At 36.7% G+C, this 21,006-nt stretch overlaps 1 protein-coding gene across 7 annotated transcripts in view; it reads left to right on the forward strand.

The window, feature by feature from the left end:
• CFAP96 (cilia and flagella associated protein 96) overlaps positions 1–21,006 on the forward strand; it is a 30,151-nt gene continuing 9,145 nt past the window's right edge. The window contains exons 1-6 of one of the 7 annotated variants that reach the window (XM_019736155.3): positions 1–85; positions 2,036–2,213; positions 3,752–3,971; positions 6,234–6,371; positions 6,471–6,546; positions 17,578–17,757. In XM_019736155.3, the coding sequence (XP_019591714.2) occupies positions 2,114–2,213; positions 3,752–3,971; positions 6,234–6,371; positions 6,471–6,546; positions 17,578–17,757 (714 nt within the window). In that variant the 5' untranslated portion in view covers positions 1–85; positions 2,036–2,113. Of the gene's footprint in view, positions 86–127; positions 2,214–3,751; positions 3,972–6,233; positions 6,372–6,470; positions 6,547–17,577; positions 17,758–21,006 lie in introns of those variants that run through there. The other 6 variants (XM_019736158.3, XM_019736156.3, XM_074329832.2 and 3 more) reach the window with 6 other exon arrangements.

The following is a 21,006-nucleotide window of genomic DNA, read 5'->3' on the forward strand; positions in this document are numbered from 1 at the left end:
CCCGGCAGCTTACGTCTTGGGGCGTACCACACACTGCATCTCCTCGCGGATGGATAATGGGTGGGAAGCAGAAATATTATTTTCGGTAAATTCTATTGGTTGAGATATTGTTATCCTAAATCACTCGTAAGTCTTTTTGCGTGTTCCATATAGGGATTCTAACTCTCCGCAAGTCCTCCCGTAGCGTGCTTGGAATGGGTTCTCCCGTACCCGAGGCAATGCGCCGCAATAAACACCAACAGTGTGCAGACGGTGCGGTGGCTCTGCTTGGCGAGGTCCCGCGCACCGAGCGCTTTCGCGAGGGTGACGCGCAGCCCTCGTTGCTCCTGCAGCTGAGCTAATCTGGACTGGAGCTGAGAAGGTCTGACTTCGATTGTCGGATTGGGTCCCATTCTGAGAGGTGACGACTTGGTCCTCGCAGCCGCCAGGTGTTGCCCTTTAGATACCTACCTACTCCGAGCCTCTGTTTCCCTAATGGGAAATCTTTTCGCTCACATCACACCTCAGCCAGAAGTTTTCTGCCTCTCGCGCCCACTATCCACGGCACTTTATCCATACCTTTCGAAGGGAGCTTGCCATATTCCACTTACACTCAATTATTATGTTCTTGTCTACTAGAGTGTAAGCTCTCTGGGGGCAGCATCTATGTATTTTAAAATCTCAGTTTTCTTACCTTCTAACAGCGAGCCTTACCCAGAAGAGGGATTTGCAACGTCTCTGCTAAATAAATGAATGAATGATTTTTGTAAATTGTGCTCAAGAAGAGTTAAGTAATGAAAAAATTCAAGGCAAGCACTTACTGCATTGCTTCACTCCTTGCCTCTCTCTGTGGCTCGCGTTGTTGTATGCCAGGCGCTGCGTAGACACTTGGAATACCGTGTGATAAGAACCAAACTCATACCACGGTTCCTGCTTTTGTGGAGCCACAAGTTTAGTGTGGGGTAAACAGCTGTTAATTAAAGGATCCCTACTTGGTGGATGTAAAATGATAAACCCATTAGATAACCATGGTGAAACGGCTTTGAAAGAGAAGTAACATGCGGTTATGACGGACGGAATTAAAGAAGTGATGAATGAGCTAAACACGAAGGCTCAGTGGTAATTGGGGGAACGAAAGTGTTAGTGCCATGGTCCTGTGGCTGGAGAGAGCCTGACCTGAGAACTTAAAAGGACAAATGGAACCCTGGTGGCCAAGGAAGCGAGCGGGGAGGGGAGGGACATGGCGACAGATTCAAGACATAAACCCAATGTTTGATCTATTCACTAATGTACCCTCAGGGCCTAGATCTAGTTGCTATTTGAAAAATGTGATGAAATGTATGCAAGTATTCTCAGCACTTTGGTTGTCCTTCTAAGAACATGTCCAATTAAAAAAAGATCTAAACAGTTGTTTGTTTAATGGAATGTGATATTTCAAAAGAAAACTCACAGTTACTGTCTACCCTTTAACGAATACTTTGAATTCATTGTGGATTTTTGTTTGTTTTGTTGTTCTTTTTAATCTTGCTTAGGCAATTGCCCTCTCCTGCCATTAAACATGAAAAAATCTCAAGAACTATAGGGTGATACCTATATGTGTGGTGTATTCTGAAAAGCTAAGTTATAGTTTTTAATATGAGGGACAAAATGGTATGTTTAAATCGTGGGATCTAAACTGAAAATGGCTGCCACATGTAATTATTATTTTTAAATCTAATTTGAACTCAAAAGAAGGATGTTGTTTACACAGTATTTATACCATACTATACAATAATAATTTTGTCATTTACTACAGATGAATTGCAATGCAACAATGCTGTCATACACATTTCATAATTTGTGGATATTTCACCTGGAGAGTTGAGGAGAGGGTTCATGTTGATAATTTGGAATCCCATTATTCTTCCTCAGCCCCACAAAGTCAATTCTTTCCCCACATAGTTTGGGACTGTTTTTTTATAGTGAATGTTAACTTTCAGACTGAAAGTAATTTGGACAAATTTAATAATCACCGTTTTCCTAAACTTTCCCTCCTGAATTTTTCAATGTAAGATAGGATTTAACTCCAAAAGAAGTAGCCCTAAGGAACCTTTTGAAGTTACCAATATAGATAACACTACCACAAGAAGCAACCATGCCTGCAGAAGGAGGGAAAACTGATATGGAGAGGATTGGCCTCTTCAGTGAGATGGGATATATCACTGTTGGTGATAAATATGTGTCACAATTTAATCGTAAGTATATTTGGTTTTCTTTACAGCCTGATATTGGACGTTTTCTATATGAAAAATTGGATTTAATATTTAAGTTAAATTATATTTTTTGTGGTTCAAATTTTAAAGCATTAGTTCTAAAGTGGAATAAACTTGTGAAATTTCAAAAGAGTTAAGAGAGAATTTAATTTTATAAGAGCAGGAAGCTCATTTTATTGCATTACCCTACCTTCATATACTCTCCTTATAGGTAATTTTATTTCTTTCCAAGGGTTCATGTCAGTTTTCTCCCAGAATATTTTGTTTTTGCCTTTTTTCCCTTAGATGGGACACTCTACTATACAAATAGTATTTATATGTGCATCCAAAAATGCCATCCATGATCCCTTCTCGAAAAATGAAATACTAAATGAATAGCTGAAGGAGTGTTAGAAGAGCCATAAATAATGACCTAAACTAAAGTAAATAAACATTTTAAATGTCTCATTTACATTTTTGGCTATTCAATGACTTCTATGCAGCAATAAGAAAGAATATACTGATATGAAACATCTCCGAGATATGTTATTAAATTTAAAAAATCAAGGTGCAGAATAGTATATATAGTGTTCTAAACATTAAAAATAGAGAAGAATATGTATGATGACATTTATTGGAACATGCGCAAACATTCTCTGGAAAACAAAATTAATATCATGATGCCTGTGGGAGAGGAACTGAGTGGCCAAATGTGGGAGGAAGATTTATTGTAAAAATATTTATACTGTTGAATTTGGAACCACGTGAATACATTTCTTTTCAAAAATTTAAGGTAAAAAAAAATCAATGATTCATATTCACATTTACATAACCAGTTGATTTAAGGATTTTTCGCACTTTAAAAAAATTTTCACATTACCAAAGGACTTCCCAAATTGAGCTTACCTAGATCTAAATTATAAAAATTCTAAATTACTCATACCAACAGCCTTTTAAAATTACAGGGCTGCTAGTATTTCATTGTGTAAGTATACTACAATTTATTTATGTTCTGTTGATAGACATTTGGGCTGTTTGTTGTTTTTGATAACGATGAATGAAGTTGCATTCTTGTTTATATCTCTTAGTCGGTATATGCACTCATGTGTCTGAGTATATATCCAGGAGGAGAATTACTTCAGTCTGAATATGGAACCTAATTCTCTCTCTCTCTCTCTCTCTCTCTCTCTCTCTCTCTCTCCCTCCCTCCCTCCCTCCCTCCCTCCCTCCCTCCCTCCCTCTCTCTCTCTCTCTCTCTCTCTCTCACTGACATCTCACATAAGCACTGTTTCCCAGTATGTAGATAGGGAAGCATTAGATTAGATAACCTTTAAGGTCTCTTCCAGCTCTGAAATTCAGTGTCTATAACCAGGACCTTAATCTAATTATTAAAATGTTTTAATGAAAACCTCTTAGGTTTTATTGTCAACATAGCCTTTAACACAGAGCTTTCAGTGAACATGTTGAAACTCTTTTAGGTCTCAAAACTCTTTAATTACTGGTGAGCTCAAAATTATGATATTCCTAATTTATTTTTAAAGGACCCTTTAATGAACCTGCAAGCAAAAATAAACAGATGCTACCTGGAGGATCCAAAGAAATGTCAAATCTCCAAGCAGGTTATTTTGATCCCCATTTTGTAAGGATTTTTGAAGGTGAAGGCTATGTAAGTCTGAATCAAGTGAGGAGACAGCATATGATGGAAGAAGCCAAAAAAAATCTAGGCAAAGCCTTCCTCCCTAGTAATGGAGATAAAAAGCTGTAAGTGTTTTGGGGAAAAGTCCTAAATACATCTCCTGCACCTTTCTCTCTAGCCGAAATTGTTTGTCTTTCCATAGGATTTATGTATAACTCATTTTTTAAAGTATGATTCTTAGGTTATTTTGTCTTAGGTGAGGACATAATTATGTTGGATGATTTAGGTTGACAGGTAAATTTGATTAAATTGATTATTTATATCACATTAAATTTTGGATTATCTATATCACTGTTCTCTAGTAGTTTATATAATAAAGGCTAACTAAATAATGAAAATAAATTTGATCAAAAGCCTGGCAATAGCCAGGTTAGGGAAAAAATTGCCTTGGATCATCATCTCTGTACTCTTGACTTTTTTCTGCATAAAAAAAAAAGTTTACAAAGTATTAATAAAAAAAGTGAAATTAGAAGAAGTCTTTTTTCATAAAGAAGATAATTTATCAAAGATACATTATTTAAAAATCATTGTGAAGATACATGCAGAGGGTTTAACAGTATTTTAGTTGTGATAGCTGTCAATGTGAAGATTCATTATTTTCTTAACTTTTAATCATTAAACAAATAAAACCATATAGCTTATATTATATCATATTTTATAACTAAGCTTTATAATATGATGTTCACTTACACTGAATAACGTCACTCTCTCAATTTAGAATTTATGATGGATGAGGACTGGTGGAAGACTAATTTTGTGCTTATTTGTGGTATTTGCTTGAGTTTAGTAAAGCTTCAATCTTCTCAAAATTATTAAGTTTTTATTAAGAGTGGGGAATCTCTTTTCTGTTATTATAGTTGAGTCTTTTCTGACGTTTTTACATTTTGGATAGGTATCAGTTATTTATTTTTAATATTATTTCTTTTTTCAGGGGATTCTTCATTTTTGGGTCACTACTTTATTTCTTTTCCATGTAATGTGTGTATTTTTCCCTTTAACTTTTTCCTATTTTTCAGTGCTCTTGCCCCATGAGCTACAACTTATTGTGGTAATAATTGGGAATTGCTGCTGTGATACATTAGATTATAATATGCTTATATTCATTTGTCAGACAAGAAATATTGTTTTGTAGTTAAACTATTGTTTTCCTTTCTTTTTAAAGCTCACAAATATGTGAAAAACATTTTTAATTTAGGGATATACAGAATGTGTTTCCAAAAAGAGTGATTGGTGGTATAAATAAGAAGCCTTTATACTGGTACTTATTCAACACCAAATTATGGAACCATAGGCATTTAATAAATTTTAAATGTATTGATATTTAATGCTTGCATTGAATCACATGCTACTTAGATTATTGCTGTGCATAATTGTTCTTTTCTCTGCGATGTCTTTGCTTTATTTCTTTATTACATTTTAGAATTTTATTACATATATTTGTAAATAGTAATTAATGAAAATGACTGTCTTCTCTCAATGGAACCTTTATTTGTAGGCCAGAGATAATAAGTAATCAATATTGATATCTTTCTAGTTTTTGAAATTTTTTATTTAAATGTATAAACAGTGTCAAGTCTTGATAATAATAGTTTTCATTTGTCTTGGAGACCATTTTCTGGTTATTAAAGCTTGTTAGCTTCATTGATAACTTGCAAATTAGAGACTATTACTAACGTTAGTTATCCTTTTTATTGTGAAAATTTTAAAGAAAATATTTGTGAAAATTAAGTGCTAGATGCTAAATGGTTTCATTAAATGTGTTATGTGGGCTCAGAGATTTAAAATTAAAATTGAAGAAAAAATGTTTGGTAAATTTTTTTTCTATAATAAAGTGATAAATATAAACCAAAAAGAAGAAAATCAGCAAAATTCTATGAGACTCAGTTGGCCTTTAGCAGTGGAAACAATACTTTTGAGTATATGTTTTGAAAGTGTAGTTTCTAGTTAGAAACTGGTCAGAAGTAATTAGCCATTTATTAGTTAAATTGCCATAAAGTACCAAGAAATTCATCTAAAAACACAAAGGGTCTATTTATTATTATAGTTAACTGAATTAATGGAAACTGACTTACTAGAGATTATGAAATTGTATTTAAACATTTATAATAAGCATAAAAATTAAAAACATCTGTCTGAAAAATGGGGAAAATTGGACTTAAAACTAACACAAATTGCTTTTTTTTCTTACCAAAGTTATACAGGTCAATTCCATTGCATATATTTTGCTCCTTATTCAATCATTTTTTATATTGTAGTAAAACATATATAATGCAAAATAGGCTATTTTAACCGGTTCTGTTTTGGGTTTTTTTTTAACTGTATTTAAGATGTGGATTAGGAAGCTACTATGGAACAATAGGTGGTCCAGTCCCATTCTTCAGTGTGCAGTCAAAACCCAAAGAAAAATATGAGGCACCTGGAAAGAATTTATACACAAACCCAGGAAAGAAAGGAACTGGATATGGGTAAGATATATTTAATACTTTCATTTGTTTTGAACTTTAAAAAATTAAATTAAAAAGCTCTGGACCCTGAAGTCACTATTATTTATTTTCCTTCCTTAGCTATGCAAATGTTACCATAGGTAAACAGTTTTCACACTCAGCTGATTTCTACGATGCAGCAAAACTAAATTATAAGGTAAGATAATCCATTTTAACTTTTTTCAGTCTTTCTCATTTAGTTGATTTAGAGAATTCGCTTGTACTCTAATTATAGTTTGTTTTCTTTTAAGTATTTGTATTACTGGGGCAATGGCAGACTGATGTTTATAAATTATGATAGTTTTACATTTTTGACATTAGATTTCCACATCTTGGTAGAGATCCTCTCAGCTCTTCCCAGGACGAGCTTTTATCTGCTGCTATAGTTTACCACATCTACCTTACATCTCTCTAAACTAGCTGGGAGACTTCTGTTAACTTGGCCTGATCAACTCCATTCTATTTTGAGTAGAAGAGTCATATTTTAAACCTTAGCCATGTTCTCTCCACACTCTAATATCTTGTGCCTAAAAAACTGGTAGTAGTACTTTGGGGCTGATCAAGCCATTATGAGTGAATGGAATGGAAGAGTGATGGAGAAAAGTAAAAAAGTAGAGGTGGAGAATGGATGAATACCTACAGAAGAGAAAGGATAGGAGGAAAGTACTCACTTCATTAAATGGCAGAAATAAAAACTGAAATGTAGTGGCATGTTCCTCTTACACTCATTTTATACAATATTTGACGTATAATGAAACATTCACTTATGTGGAGAATGCCTACATGTGAATAAATAGGAATCCTTATACATTTTGGAACAATATCAACATAATTTAACAATGTCAGCATAAATTAAAGCTAGTAGTAATGACAAGTCAAGTTTGTTTGGACATTGAGAAACAGAAATTAAATGACAACAATTTAATTAATGTTTTTGTATTTTTTGTTTTTTTAGGCATACAATCTTCAATAATTTTGTTGTCGTGACTTTAAATGGCATTGGGGCAGTGAGATAGGATAGTGGGCAATTTGGCAAATGGGTGTTTCCAAACCCAGGAAAAGTATTCTATTTAATTGGGCAGAAACCTTGGTCATTTGAAATTGAGCTTTTCTATTTCTACGTATTATTTAATTTATATAAAATTACATATAAACTACTTTTCATCTGTAGAGATGATAATAGTAAGTAATGTACGTATAAATACATATAAGCATTTTAATCAATGACTCAGTAGCCTTTCATCCTAAACTTCATGGGTATAAGCTAATTTTTCTCCTTACATTGAAGTTCTTTTGTTCTTATTTTCAGAATTTATTATTCATAAGTGAGAAATTTGATATCCCTGGATTTCAAAATTAAGTGTGAAAATAATTTAAAAAGGTACCCTTGCCTTTTCTTTTTGAATTTTAAAGAGATTACTTCACTGTATTTTTTAAAAAAGATTTTTATTAAAATATAGCTAAACATACAATATTATATTATTTTCAGGTATACACAATAGTTATTCAACATTTATACAACTAAAGAAGCGATCACCATGATAAGTCCAGCAACCACCTGACACTGTACCACCCTATTGTAATATTATTGACTATATTCCTTATGCTGTACATTACATCCCTATGACTTATTTGTTTTATACCTGGAAACTTAAACCTCTTATTCCTCTTCATTTGCCTTCACCCCTTTTATAAATTCTTCAATTACAGTTGACATTCAATATTATTTTACATTAATTTCGGGTGTACAGCATAGTAGTTAGACACATATAATTTAAGAAATGATCCCACTGACTAGTCTGGTACCCGCTTAGCACTATATATAGTTATTACCATATTATTGACTGTATTCCCTATGCTTTATTTTACATCCACATGATTATTTTGTAACTACAAATTTATACTTCTTAATCCCTTTACTTTTTAACCTTGTCCCCCAACCCCCTTTCATCTATCACCCCAACAAATCTAGTACTCATCAGACACCATATATAGTTATTACAATATTATTGACTATATTCCTTGTGCTATACCCTGCATCCCCATGACTACTGTGTAACAACCAATTTGTACTTCTTAATTCCTTCCCCGTTTTCACTCACCCTCAACTCCCCTCCCATCTGGCAACCACCAATATGTTCTCTATATCTATGAGTTTCTGTTTTGTTTATTTATTTTATTCTTTAAATTCCACATGTAAGTGAAATCACATTGCATCTGTCTTTGTCTGACACTCCACTCAGCACAATACCCTCCAGGTCCATCCATGCCACCGCAGATGGCAAGAACCCATTCCCTTCCCTGGCCGAGCAATATTCCATTGTATATATGTACCACCTCTTCTTTATCCATTCTTACATTGAGGGACACCCAGGCTGCCTCCACATCTTGCTGCAATGAACATATGGATGCACAGATCCCCTCGAAGTAGCATTTTGGGTTTCTTTGGATAAATACCCAGAAGTGGGATTACTGGGTCCTTCTTTGTTCTTTGTTATAGCCTTTGTTTTAAAGTCTATTTTGTCTGGTATAAGTATTGCTACCCCAGTTTTCTTTTTGTTTCCATTTTCATAAAATAACTTTTTCCATCCCTTTACTCTCTGTCTATGTGTGTCTTTCAATCTGAAGTGACTGTCTTGTAGGCAGCATATGTAAGGTTTTTTTTTTTTCTTACCCATTCAGCCCTCCTATGTCTTTTGATTGGAGCATTTAATCCATTTACATTGAAAGTAACTGTTGATAGATATGTAGCTAACTATTGCCATTTTACTACGTATTCACAATTTTGATCTTTTTTTTTCCCATCTTAAAGAAGTCCCTCTAACATTCCTTGTAATACTGGTTTGGTGGTAACATTCCTTGTAATACTGGTTAGCTTTTTCTCGACTGGGAAGCTCTTTACCTGTCCTTCAATTCTAAATGATAGCCTTGCTGGGTAATCTTGTTTGTTAGGTCCTTGCTTTTCATCACATTGAATATTTGTGCCAATCCTTTCTGGCTTGCAAAGTTCCTGTTGAGAAATCAACAATCTATGGAAACTCCCTTATAAGTTACTAGTGCCTTTCTCTTACTGCTTTTTAGGTTTTCTCTTTGTCTTTAATCTTTGCCATTCTTGGTGTGGGCCTGTTTGGGTTCATCTTGTTTGGGACTCTCTGCACTTCCTGGACTTGTATGTCCATTTCCTTTGCCAGGTTAGGAAAGTTTTCAGTCATTATTTCTTCAAATAGGTTCTCAGTCCCTTCCTTTCTCTCTTCTCCTTCTGTTACCCCTATGATGCGAATGTTGTTACGCTTAATGATGTCCCAGAGGTCTCTTAAACTATCCTCATTTTTGTGGATTTTTTTTTTTTTTTACTTCTAAATTGTTGATTTGATCCTGTGCTTCATCTAGTTGGCTGATGATTCCCTCTAATGTATTCTTCATTTCAGTTATTGTATTCTTCACTTCTGACTGGTTCTTTTTTTATGTTTTCTAGCTCCATTTTTATGTTCCCTATCTCTTTGTTGAAATTCTCCCTGAGAGCATTGAGCACCCTTATAACCAGTGTTTCGCACTCCATCTCTGGTAGGTTGCTTGCCTCCATTTTGTTTAGATTTTCTTTTTTCCTGGAGTTTTCTCCTGTTCTTTCATTTGGGATGTATTTCTTTAGTTCCTCATTTTGGCTGCCTCTCTGTGTTTGTTTCTATGTCTTAGGTAGGTCTGCTATGTCTACCAGTCTTGGCTGGGTGGCCTTATCTCATAGGTGCCCTGTGGGGTCCTGGCACAGTCTCCCTGGTCACCTGTGCTGGGTGCTCCAGGAGTGTCCCTTGTGTAGATTGTGTGTGCCCTCCTGTTATAGTCGAGGCTTGATTGCTATTGGCACATTAGTGGGTGAGATTGGCTCTTAGGCTGACTGGCTGTGGGGTTTGGCCACATCCACAGCTTACAGGCTGCTGTGTAGGGGGCTTACCCCACTGAGTGGGATTCACCCTAGCAGGCTCTCATGCCTGCTGAGACTGCCCTTTGGGTGTGCTGCTTGTATGGTTAATTGGACAGTGCTCTACTGTGGTCTGAGCCAGCCTCCAAGTATGTTGGTTCTGGAGCCTCTTGGGAGGGATTAGGTGCAGACCCAGGTCACCCACTGCCTGTGACTGGAGAGGCACTACCTGGTAGAAGCTACCAAGCTACCCATGATTGTTTGCTGCCTGTGCTAAATTTAGAGGCATGTGGGAAAGGCCACACTGAGAGCCAAGGACAGCTGCCACTAGTACGGGGCCTGGGATAGCTCTGCAAAAAGCCAGGACACCCCGAGGCCTGTTGCCACCTGCCAGTTGCAGTAAGGTTTAGCCACTGTTAAAGCCTCAGACAGTATGCAAGTTGGGTGAGTATCGTGCGGAGCGGCCTGCGGGAGACCCTGCTCGCTGCGCCATTTGTTGTGCGGGGCGGCCTGTGGGGTCTCTGGTCCCAGTCCTGCTCCCCACGTAACGCAGGACATGGTGAGGCCAAAAAGGAACACCCACAGAGCCATAGGTAGGGGAGTCAGACCACTATATTCTTGCTGGCGGCTGGGTTGGAGACACAGGAAGCAGGAGCCACACTGTTTGCAACCCTCACTGCGCCGCTTGCAGGCTCAGCCACCATCTTCTTGGTAGCCCCCATTTTTCCTGCTAGCGTAGCCACAGCAGTTATATTAGTGGCCAATGGCTCACTGGTTACAGCTGACGGCCAACTAGCCACAGCTGATGGCCATCCAATCACAGTTGATGGCCATTTACTACCTGAGCCAGCACCTTTCTATGTGAGGCCGAGAGCCTGGAAACTGCTTTCTGGGGCTCTGTCCCAGTGAGGCAGGGACTCAGGGAGTCACCAGGGTGGGAGGAGTTGTGGTCACCAGGTTAATGTAGATTCTGGTTTGGTACCAGTGCTGAGGCTGGAGCTACTCAGCAAAAGTCTTAAGGCGCACCGAGGCCGGTTGCCATCCCCCTGGGTCCTGTGGACTCTGTTAGTTTTCCAAGAAAGAATGCAATTTGAGCAGGGATAGGTGCTCCCGAGAAAGTGCTTTACTCTTTGGGGGAGTTGGGTAGGGCAGGGACTCAGTGAGTCAGCATGGCAGTGCAGCAGAGCTCACCAGACCAATCAGATTCAGGTTTGGCCTTTGGGGGAGGGCTTAACACAGAAAAGATGGCGGCCACCAGCCGGCTGCACTGGGAAAATGGCGACTGACCTCCAACCCTATCTCTAAAGCCATATAGTTCAGTCTGCCGCCGCTATGACTCCAACACCCCCTCGAGTTACCGTCCCTTCGCTGGAGCCCAAGGTTAGTGCCTGGGAGTGAGAGAGTCTGTGCGCGGGCTGTTTAGGAAGATGTCTGGGTTTCCTGCAGCCTTCTGTCTCACCTGGATGTTCAGAATCCCCAATGTTTTTCACAGATGTTGTGGGGGCTCCTCTTCCTGGCACCAGTACTCCAGTCCGGGGAGAGCCTGTTGTGGGCCTGGGATACCTTGCTGCTACAGGAGGCACCTCTGTGGCCGAGATAGCTCTCCTAATTCCCGACTGCCATATGATGGTTTGGTGCCTGTTTCTCATCTCTGCCCCTCCTACCAGTCTTGACGTGGCTTTTTCTTTATATCCTTAGTTATAAAAGTTCTGTTCAGCTAGACTTAAGATGGTTCTCCAGGTTGATTGTTCTATAATTTAGCTGTAAGTTTAATGTGTTCACGGAATGAAGCAGGCACAGTATTTCTCTACTTCGCCATCTTGAATCTCCACACCCACTGTATTTAATGTTAAGCATTATAACCTTTGCTTTTATATTTGGGCATATTGAATCATACACATAATATATCATGTATAATACCTCATATATGATATATTATGAAATATATTGTGCATATATGTACATATACAAACATATAAATATACATACACATGTATATGCGTATTAGCATGTCCTTATAGGGTTGAGTGTATATAAACACTTCAATCACTTTATTTATTTTTTACTTTTTTGTGTGTGCGTTTTGTTTTATTTAGATATGATTGATACATAAAATCATATTAGTTTCAGGTATACAACATAATTGTTCGATTTTGTATATGAGGATTACCACGATAAGTCGAGTTAGGATCCATCACCACATAGAGCTACAATTTTATTTTTCCTTGTGATGAAAACATTTAAGATCTACTCTCTTATAGGAGATTTCTTTCTTTTAAAAAGCTTTTTACTAAAATATAGCTAACATACAATATTGTATTAATTTCAGGTATACACCATAGTTATTCAACATTTATATACCTAAGAAAGTGATCACCCTAAGTCCAGCAACCATCTGAAACTGTGCCATGCTATCACAATATTATTGACTATATTCCATATGCTATATATATGACTTGTTTGTTTTATACCTGGAAATTTGAACCTCTTATTTTCCTTCACCTTCCCCCTCCCTTTTTAAATTTTCAATTACATTTGACATTCAATCTTATTTTATATTCATTTCAGGTGCACAGCATAATGGTTAGCCATTTATATAATTTGAGAAGAGACCTCCCTGACTAATCTAGTGATGATGATGACCTGCCACTATACATAGTTATGATATTATTGACTATAGGAATAGGGACTATATAATCCTATAGTCAATAATATTGCTATGCTATACCCTACATCCCCATGACTACTGTGTAACAACCAATTTGTTCTTCTTAATCCCTTTCCCTTTTTCACTAACCCCCAAACCTTCTTGCCACCTAGCGGCTATCAAAATGTTCTCTGTATCTATGAATTTGTTTCTGTTTCATTTGTTTATTTTGTTCTTTAGATTCCATTCATAAGTGAAATCATATGACATTTGTCTTTCTCTGTCTGACTTACTCGACTCAACACAGTACCCTGTAGGTCCATCCATGTTGTTGCAGATTGCAAGGTTTTATTCTTTTGTTATGGCTGAGTAATATTCCATTGTGTATAGGTACCACCTCTTTATCCATTCAGGGACACTCAGGTTGCCTCCATATCTTGGCTTTGATAAGTAATGCTGCAATGAACATATGGATGCATATGTGTTTTCGAATTAATGTTTTGAGTTTCTTCAGGTAAATACCCAGATGTGGGATTATGGGGTCCTTTTTTGTCACTTGTTATTGCCTTTGTTTTAAAGTCTATTTTGTCTGGTACAAGTATTGCTACCCCAGCTTTTTTTTTTTCCGTTTTCATTTTTGTGAAATATCTTTTTCTATCCCTTTACTTTCAGTCTGTGTGTGTCTTTTGATACGACGTGAGTATCTTGTAGGTAGCATATTACGGGTCTTGTTTTCTTATCCATTGAGCTAAGCTATGTCTTCTGATTGGAGCGTTTAATCCATTTATATTTAAAGTGTTGATAGATACGTAGTTACTGCCATTTTATTATTCGTAGTTTTGATTTTTTTTCATCTTAAAGCGATCCCTCTAACATTCCTTGTATTACTGGTTTGGTTTTGATGGCCTCCTTTAGCTTTTTCTTGTCTTGGAAGCTCTTTATCTGTCCTTCAATTCTAAATGATAGCCTTGCTGTGTAGAATAATCTGGGTTATAGGTCCTTACTTTTCATCACTTTGCATATTTTGTTTCAATCCCTTCTGGCCTTCAAAATTTCTGTTGAGAAATCAGCTAACAATCTTATGGGAGCTCCCTTACAAGTAACTAACTTCTTTTCTCTTGCTGGTTTTAAGATTCTCTCTTTGTCTTTAACTTTTGGCATTTTAATCATGATGTGTCTTGATGTGGGCCTTTTTGGTTTCATTTTCTTTTGGATTTTCTGCACTTCCTGGGCTTGTATGTCTATATTTTTTGCCAGATTAGAAAAGTTTTCCATCATTAGATTTTCAAATAGGTTTTCAGTTCCTTGCTCATTCTCTTTTCCTTCTGGTACCCCTATGATGTGAATGTTGGTACGCTTCATGTTGTCCCAGAGGCCTATTAAACTATCCTCATTTTTTGGGTTATTCTTTCTTTTTGATATTCTGATTGGGTATTTTCTGCTACTTTATCTTCTAAATTGCTGATTCAACCCTCTGCTTCATCTAATCTACTGTTTATTCCCTCTGATGTATTTTTCATTTCAGTTATTCTTTATTTCTGGTTCTTCTTTTATGTTTTCTATCTTGATTTTTATGTTCCCTATCTTCTTTGTTGAAATTCTTCCTGAGATCATTGAGCATCCTTTTAATCAGTGTTTTGAACTCTGCGTCTGGTAGATGGCTTGTCTCTATTTTGTTTAGTTTTTTTTCTGGAGCTTTGTTCTGTTCTTTTATTTGGGATATGTTTCTTTGTCTTCCCATTTTAGCTGCCTCCCTGTGTTTGTTTCTATGTGAGTATGGCTGCTATGCCTCCCAGGTTAGCAGAATTGCCTTATATAGTAGGTGTCCTGTGAGGCCCAGTGGCACAGTCTCCCTCGTGACCAGAGCCGGGTTCTCCAGGCGTGTCCCTTGTGTGGTTGTGTGAGCCTTGCTGTTGTAGTTGAGCCTTGGTTACTGTTTACACATCAGTGAGAGGGATTGATCTTCAGCTGATTGGTTGTGAAGTCTGGCAGTGACTACAGTGGAGGTACTGTTGTGCAGGGCCTGACCCTATGGAGCAGGACTTGAATTAGCAGGGCTCTGGTGCCTGCCCAGTCTTCCCTTTAGGAGTGTCTTCCTTGGAGGTGGCCGGGTGATGTTCTGGCTCAGTTGGAAGCTGGCCACAGGGTATGACAGCCCCAGGTCTTCCTGGGAGGGGCCTCACCACAGTACAAGTTCAGCCGTAGCCTGTGCCCTGCCCCGGGCCACCTGGCTTGAGCCACAAAGCAATCTGAAGATGGTCACCATCCATACTGGGCTTAGGGGTGCCACAAGAGGCCAAGCTCGAACCGAGGCCAGCTGCTGCTAGTGTCAGGCTTAAGGCTGCTTAGCCAGAGGTATGGAGCATGCCAAAGCTTTTGTGAACCTTTAAGAGATTTTTATGAGCCAAGACAGGCAGTTTGTACAGAAAAGCCACTAGAAGTGGTGTGGGTGTGCCCCAAAGTTGGGTCAGGTGTAGTCTCAGGCAATCACCAGGGTACCCTGGTGGTGGGCAAAAGGTGATATCCAGTTTGATGGAGACTCAGATATGGTAGCCATCTGTGCCTGCCTGCAGGGAGGTGGGAGGACTCAACAAAGGAACAAAGTGGCACATACCCAAACAGAGCTGCCCCTCCAGCCCTCACTCAGAAGCCAGACAACTCTGTTGCTCCCTATATGTCCCTGGTGCCTTTTGAGCTGCTGCCCCAGTGCTGGACCCAGAGTGAGTGAGTCCATCAGTGAGTAAGTTTGTGTGCAGGCCCTTTAAGGGGAGCGACTGGTACTGCTGCCCACCTTGTCTCACTCAGCCACAATGTCCACTGGTTTTCACAGCCAGAAATTATGGGGATTTCTCTCCCCATCACTGGAACCCTGGGGTAAGGATCCTGGTGTGGGACTGGGACTCCTCACTTCTCCGGGGGGGGGGGGGACTTTTGCGGCCAAGATATCCCTCCTGATTTGGTCACACATTGGTGTGTGACCAGTTCATTCCATGTCTCTGCCCCTCCTACCAGTCTGGAGGCGGATTCTTCTGTATGTCCTTAGTTGTAAGGCTTCGGTTCAGCTAATATTCCACTGTATTCTTGCTTGAATTATTTCTGACAAGAAATCTGCTGTCATGCTTATTTTTGTTTTTCTGTGTGTACATCTTTTTTTTCTTTGGCAGCGTTTAAGATTTTCTTTATCACTCATTTGAGCATTTTGATTATGATGTGCCTTGGTGTTGTCCTCATGCTTCTTGTGCTTGGGATTTATTGAGCTTCTTTGATCTGTATGTTTTTGTTTTCACTACATTTGGAATATTTTGAGCTGATATTCCTGCAGATCTTTTTTTCCGTTCCTCTTTCTCCTCTACTTCAGGGTCTTCAATTACATGTCCTAATGGTCTCTTGAAATTGTCCTACTCTGTTCACTTTTTTAATTCTATTTTTCTTTCTCTATTTAATTTTGAATAGTTTCTTTGCTATGCCTTCAAGGCCACTAGTCCATTCTTCTGCAATGTCCAATATGCTGTTAATGCCATCCTGTGTGATTTAAATCATGGGAATCATGTTTTCTAGCACAGGTGGTGGAACCAGCGCTCATCCTAGCTCTGTTTGAGAGCTGGACATTTTTACCTCTAATCTTTTTAAGTCGTTCTTTTCTTGGCTTTGAGCAGTTTCCTCACATATATGTGCTGATTAGTACTCAACTGAATACTTTAGGGTGGGGGTTGGTAAAACAATTACAATATTCTAGAAAAAGGTGCTCCTTAAAGTGTTGCCTTACGATAACCTGTATCAGAATCACCTGGGGTAACTGTTAAAACTGCAGATTAATGGGCCATACAGCAGACCAGTAGGATCAGAAATCTCTGAGGGAAGAGCTTGGTAATTTGTAATTTAAGTAACTATGATGTTATTCATGAAAACTAAAATTTGAGAAACACTGCCCCCCAAAATAAATGGAATGGTTATCAGTACCACTGTGGTGTGAGACAGGTGAGAGATCACCAAGAAGAGGTGAAATTCCTATAGGTTGGAGAAAGGAAGACAAGCAAAAGCAAGAAAAAAATCGAAAAAGAGTGAAAAATTCTGAAAGTGTTTCAGCAGCGTTCTTAAAAATGAAAATTGGTCTTCCCTGGATTATCTATTTTGGATTTCATTTACCAAGTGTTTTCAGTTTCTGTTGAATGATGAAATACCAGATTTTATATTTCAAAAAAGTGAAAAAGTATCAGTATTCACTTTATAGTTGTCTTTTGGAATCTATATTTCATAACATGAAAATATTTTTTGTACTTTATTAACAATCATTTTCATACTTTGTATTGTCCTATGGAGAATATTGCAATTTGGGAGGGAAAAAATGACCCATTTTGCTTAAGTACTGGGTCGCTAATGATATTGCAATATAAAAATGTTATAATGTAAAAAGTAAGAATTCCTCATTCTTAGATATAAAAACTGACATTTATTGAAGGCCTATCATAGAAACAGAACATAAAAAAAGAATGTTTTAAAAAATGTGAACTTAGCAGTATATGTTAAAAAATCTACATGCTTATATTAAAGTTAAAAGAAGATTCAATTTCTGCATTACTATCAATTTGAGTAATTTATGCTACTTAATTTCAAATCCTTTACAGAAAGAGAATGAAAAACACCAAAGATTACTTAAAGGGGCACCTTTCAAGTTAAATCTTTACCCAAGGGCATATTTTGATACCAATCCTTATTTGTTTGAGAAAACCTTACCACCAGTTAAAAAAGCAGAGAAGAAAGCCATACTCACAAGCCCCTTTAAGCCCTCTTCTCCTGGTAAAAAGGTAAGTTAAAAATTTTCGAATGAAAAAAATATTAAGCATTTTAAAGAAATGATGCCTCTTGCTGTCAAATTATTTTATTGCCCATATTAAGTAGTAAACTTTTGTTTGTATTTACACCAAGAATTGTGAAATACTTTTTTACAAAATTATGAAAAGTCACAAAGTATGGCTAGTGTAGGGAGTAATGAAGCTCTTATAATGAAGTAATTATTAATCAGTTCAAATATATTTGAATTTACAATGTATTTTCTGATTGCCTCTCTGTATATTAGGTATAGTTTTTCTCAAAACCATAAAAAGCCAGACCATCATTTAGTTTTTGAAATTATTAAAATGAGCTGTCTCATTCTGCTGAACTTTACAACTGTGAATAAAAGTAAAAATGCTTCTTATAGTTTCTAAACCTTAGTACTTTGTTTTTTCTTCTGTGAATTGCCTGTTTATTTTCCCTGTAGATTTTATATTAGGATGTTTGTCTTCTTCAAATTGATTTTTAACATCTTTTCGTATGTTAAGGATATTGTTCTTTTGTCATTTGAGTTGAAAAAATACATATATGTTTTTTAGTCTGTTGAATGTTTGATTTGGTTGTAGTATTTTGTGCTATTCAGAAATTTAGTAATTTGATGCAGTCAAATTTATCAATCCTTTATGCTGAGTTTTATGATGTCATAACTATACCACCAATTTTAGAAAAATATACATTCTTGAGTTCTATTAATCTAATCCTTTTGCTTTGAAATCTTCATTTGAAATATATTTTGATGTGAAGAGCGAAGTAAACATCTAGCATTTATCTTTCTTTTTTAAAATCTGTGTAAGATTCCTCTTTTTTAAAATTTTTGTTTATTAAATTTATTGAGGTGACATTGGTTAGTAAAATTATATAGGCTTTGAGTGTATATCTTTATAATATATCATCTATATATTGCATTGTGTGTTCACCACCCAGAGTCAGTTCTTTTTCCATCATCATATATTTGACCTCCTTTTCCGTCTTTTACCAGCCCCTTCCCTACTTACCCTCTGGTAACCACTAAACTGCTATCTGTGTCTATGAGTTTTTGTTTGTTTGTCTTATTCCTTTGTTGCTTTCAGTTTTATATCTCACATGTGAGTTAAGTCATATGGTTCTTGACTTTTTGTGTCTGACTTATTATGCTTAGCATGATAATATTGAGATCCATCCATGTTATCGCAAATGGCAGTATTTCATCTTTTATTATGGCCGAGTAATATTCCATTGTATATATGTACCTCATCTTTTTTGTCCAATCATTTATTGAAGGACATTTTGGTTGTTTCCATGTCTTGGCCACTGTAAATAATGCTGCAGTGAACATAGAGGTACAAATATCTTTACGGATAAATGTTTCCAGATTTTTTGGGTGAATACCTAGAAGAAGGATTGCTAGGTCATATGGTAATTCTATTTTTAATTTTTTGAGAAACCTCCATACTGTTTTCCATAGTGGCTGCACCAATCTGCATTCCCACCAGCAGTGTATGAGGGTGCCTTTTTCTCCACAAGCTCTCCAACACTTGTTATTACTTGTCTTGTTGATGATAGCCATTGTAACAGGTGTGAGGTGGTATCTCATTGTGGTTTTGATTTGCTTTTCCCTAATAGCTAGTGAAGTTCAGCATTTTTTCGTATCGTTGTTGACTGTTTGTATGTCTTCTTGGGAGAAGTGTCTGTTCAGGTCCTCTGACCATTTTTTAATTGGATTTTTTGTTGTTGTTGAGGTTATTCAAATTCTTTCTGTTGATACATATATTAGATATTAGCTCCTTATTGAAGGTGTTGTTTGCAAATACCTCTGCCATTCAGTTGGTTGCCTCTTTGTTTTGTTGATGGTTACTTTTGCTGTGCATAAACTTTTTAGTTTGGTATAGTCCCATTTGTTTAGTCAAATTCATAAAATCCTCTCTTAAGACCAAGGTCCCTAAGTTTAGTACCTGTATTTTCTTCTATGCAATTTATTTACCTATGTTTAGGCCTTTAATCCATTTTGAGTTAATTTTGGTGCATGGTGACAAATCCAGTCTCGTTTCATTCTTTTGCATGTGGCTTTCCAATTTCTCAGCACCATTTATTGAAAAGGTTTTCTTTTGTCCATTGTATGTTTTTGGCTTCTTTGTCAAAAATTATCTGCCCATATATATGTGGGTTTATTTCTGGGTTTCCACTTCTATTCCATTGGTCTGTGTGTCTGTTTTTCTGCCAATACCATGCTGTTTTGATTATTGTTGCTTTGTGGTACAAATTGAATTCAGAGAGTGTGATACCCCTAGCTTCGTTCTTTTTTTTTGTAGGATTGCTTTGGCAATTTGGGATCTTTAGTGATTCTTTACAAATCTGATGACTTCTTGTTCTATTTATTGAAAAAAATGCCATTGGGATTGCATTAAATCTGTATATTGCTTTGGGTAATATGGCCATTTTAACTATGTTGGTTCTTCCAACTCATGAACATGGAATATCTTTCCAGTCTTTGTATCTATCATTTCTTTTAATAATGTCTTATAGTTCTCAGTGTAAAGGTCCTTCACATCCTTTGTTAACTTTATTCCTAGATATTTTATTCTTTTTGTTGCAATTGGAAAAGGAATTATTTTTTTAATTTCTTTTTCTGAAATTTTGTTGCTAGTGTATAGGCATGCAATGGAGTTTTTTACATTGATTTTATACCCAGCAACTTTACTGTATTCGTTTATTGTTTCTAATAGCTATTTGGTGGAGTCTTTAGGGTTTTCCATATAAAGAATCATTTGCAAAAAGTGACAGTTTAACTTCTTCATTCCTAATTTGGATGCCTTTTATTTCTTTCTCTTGCCTGATTGCTCTGGCCAGGACTTCCAATACTATATTAAATAGCAGTGATGATAGGGGATAAATAACCCTGTCTTGTTCCTGAATGTAGAGCAAAGGGCTTCAGTTTTTCACCATTAATTATAATATTAGCTGAGGTTTTGTCATATATGGCCTTTATTATGTTAAGGTTATTTTCCTCCTATACATTTTACGAAGTGTTTTATCATAAATGGATGTTGTATCTTGTCAAATGCTTTTTCTGTATCTATTGATATAATCATATGATTTTTGTCCTTTATTTTGTTTATGTGGTGTATCATATTGATTGCTATATGTATATTGAACCTCTTGTGCCCCTGGGATGAACCCCACTTGGTCGTGACGTGTAATCTTTTAAATGCATTGTTGTATTCGATTTGCTAGAATTTTATTTA

This window comes from Rhinolophus sinicus, chromosome 16 (genome assembly GCF_057876585.1).
Source record: "Rhinolophus sinicus isolate RSI-liver-muscle chromosome 16, RSI-T2T, whole genome shotgun sequence".
Lineage (NCBI taxonomy): Eukaryota > Metazoa > Chordata > Mammalia > Chiroptera > Rhinolophidae > Rhinolophus > Rhinolophus sinicus.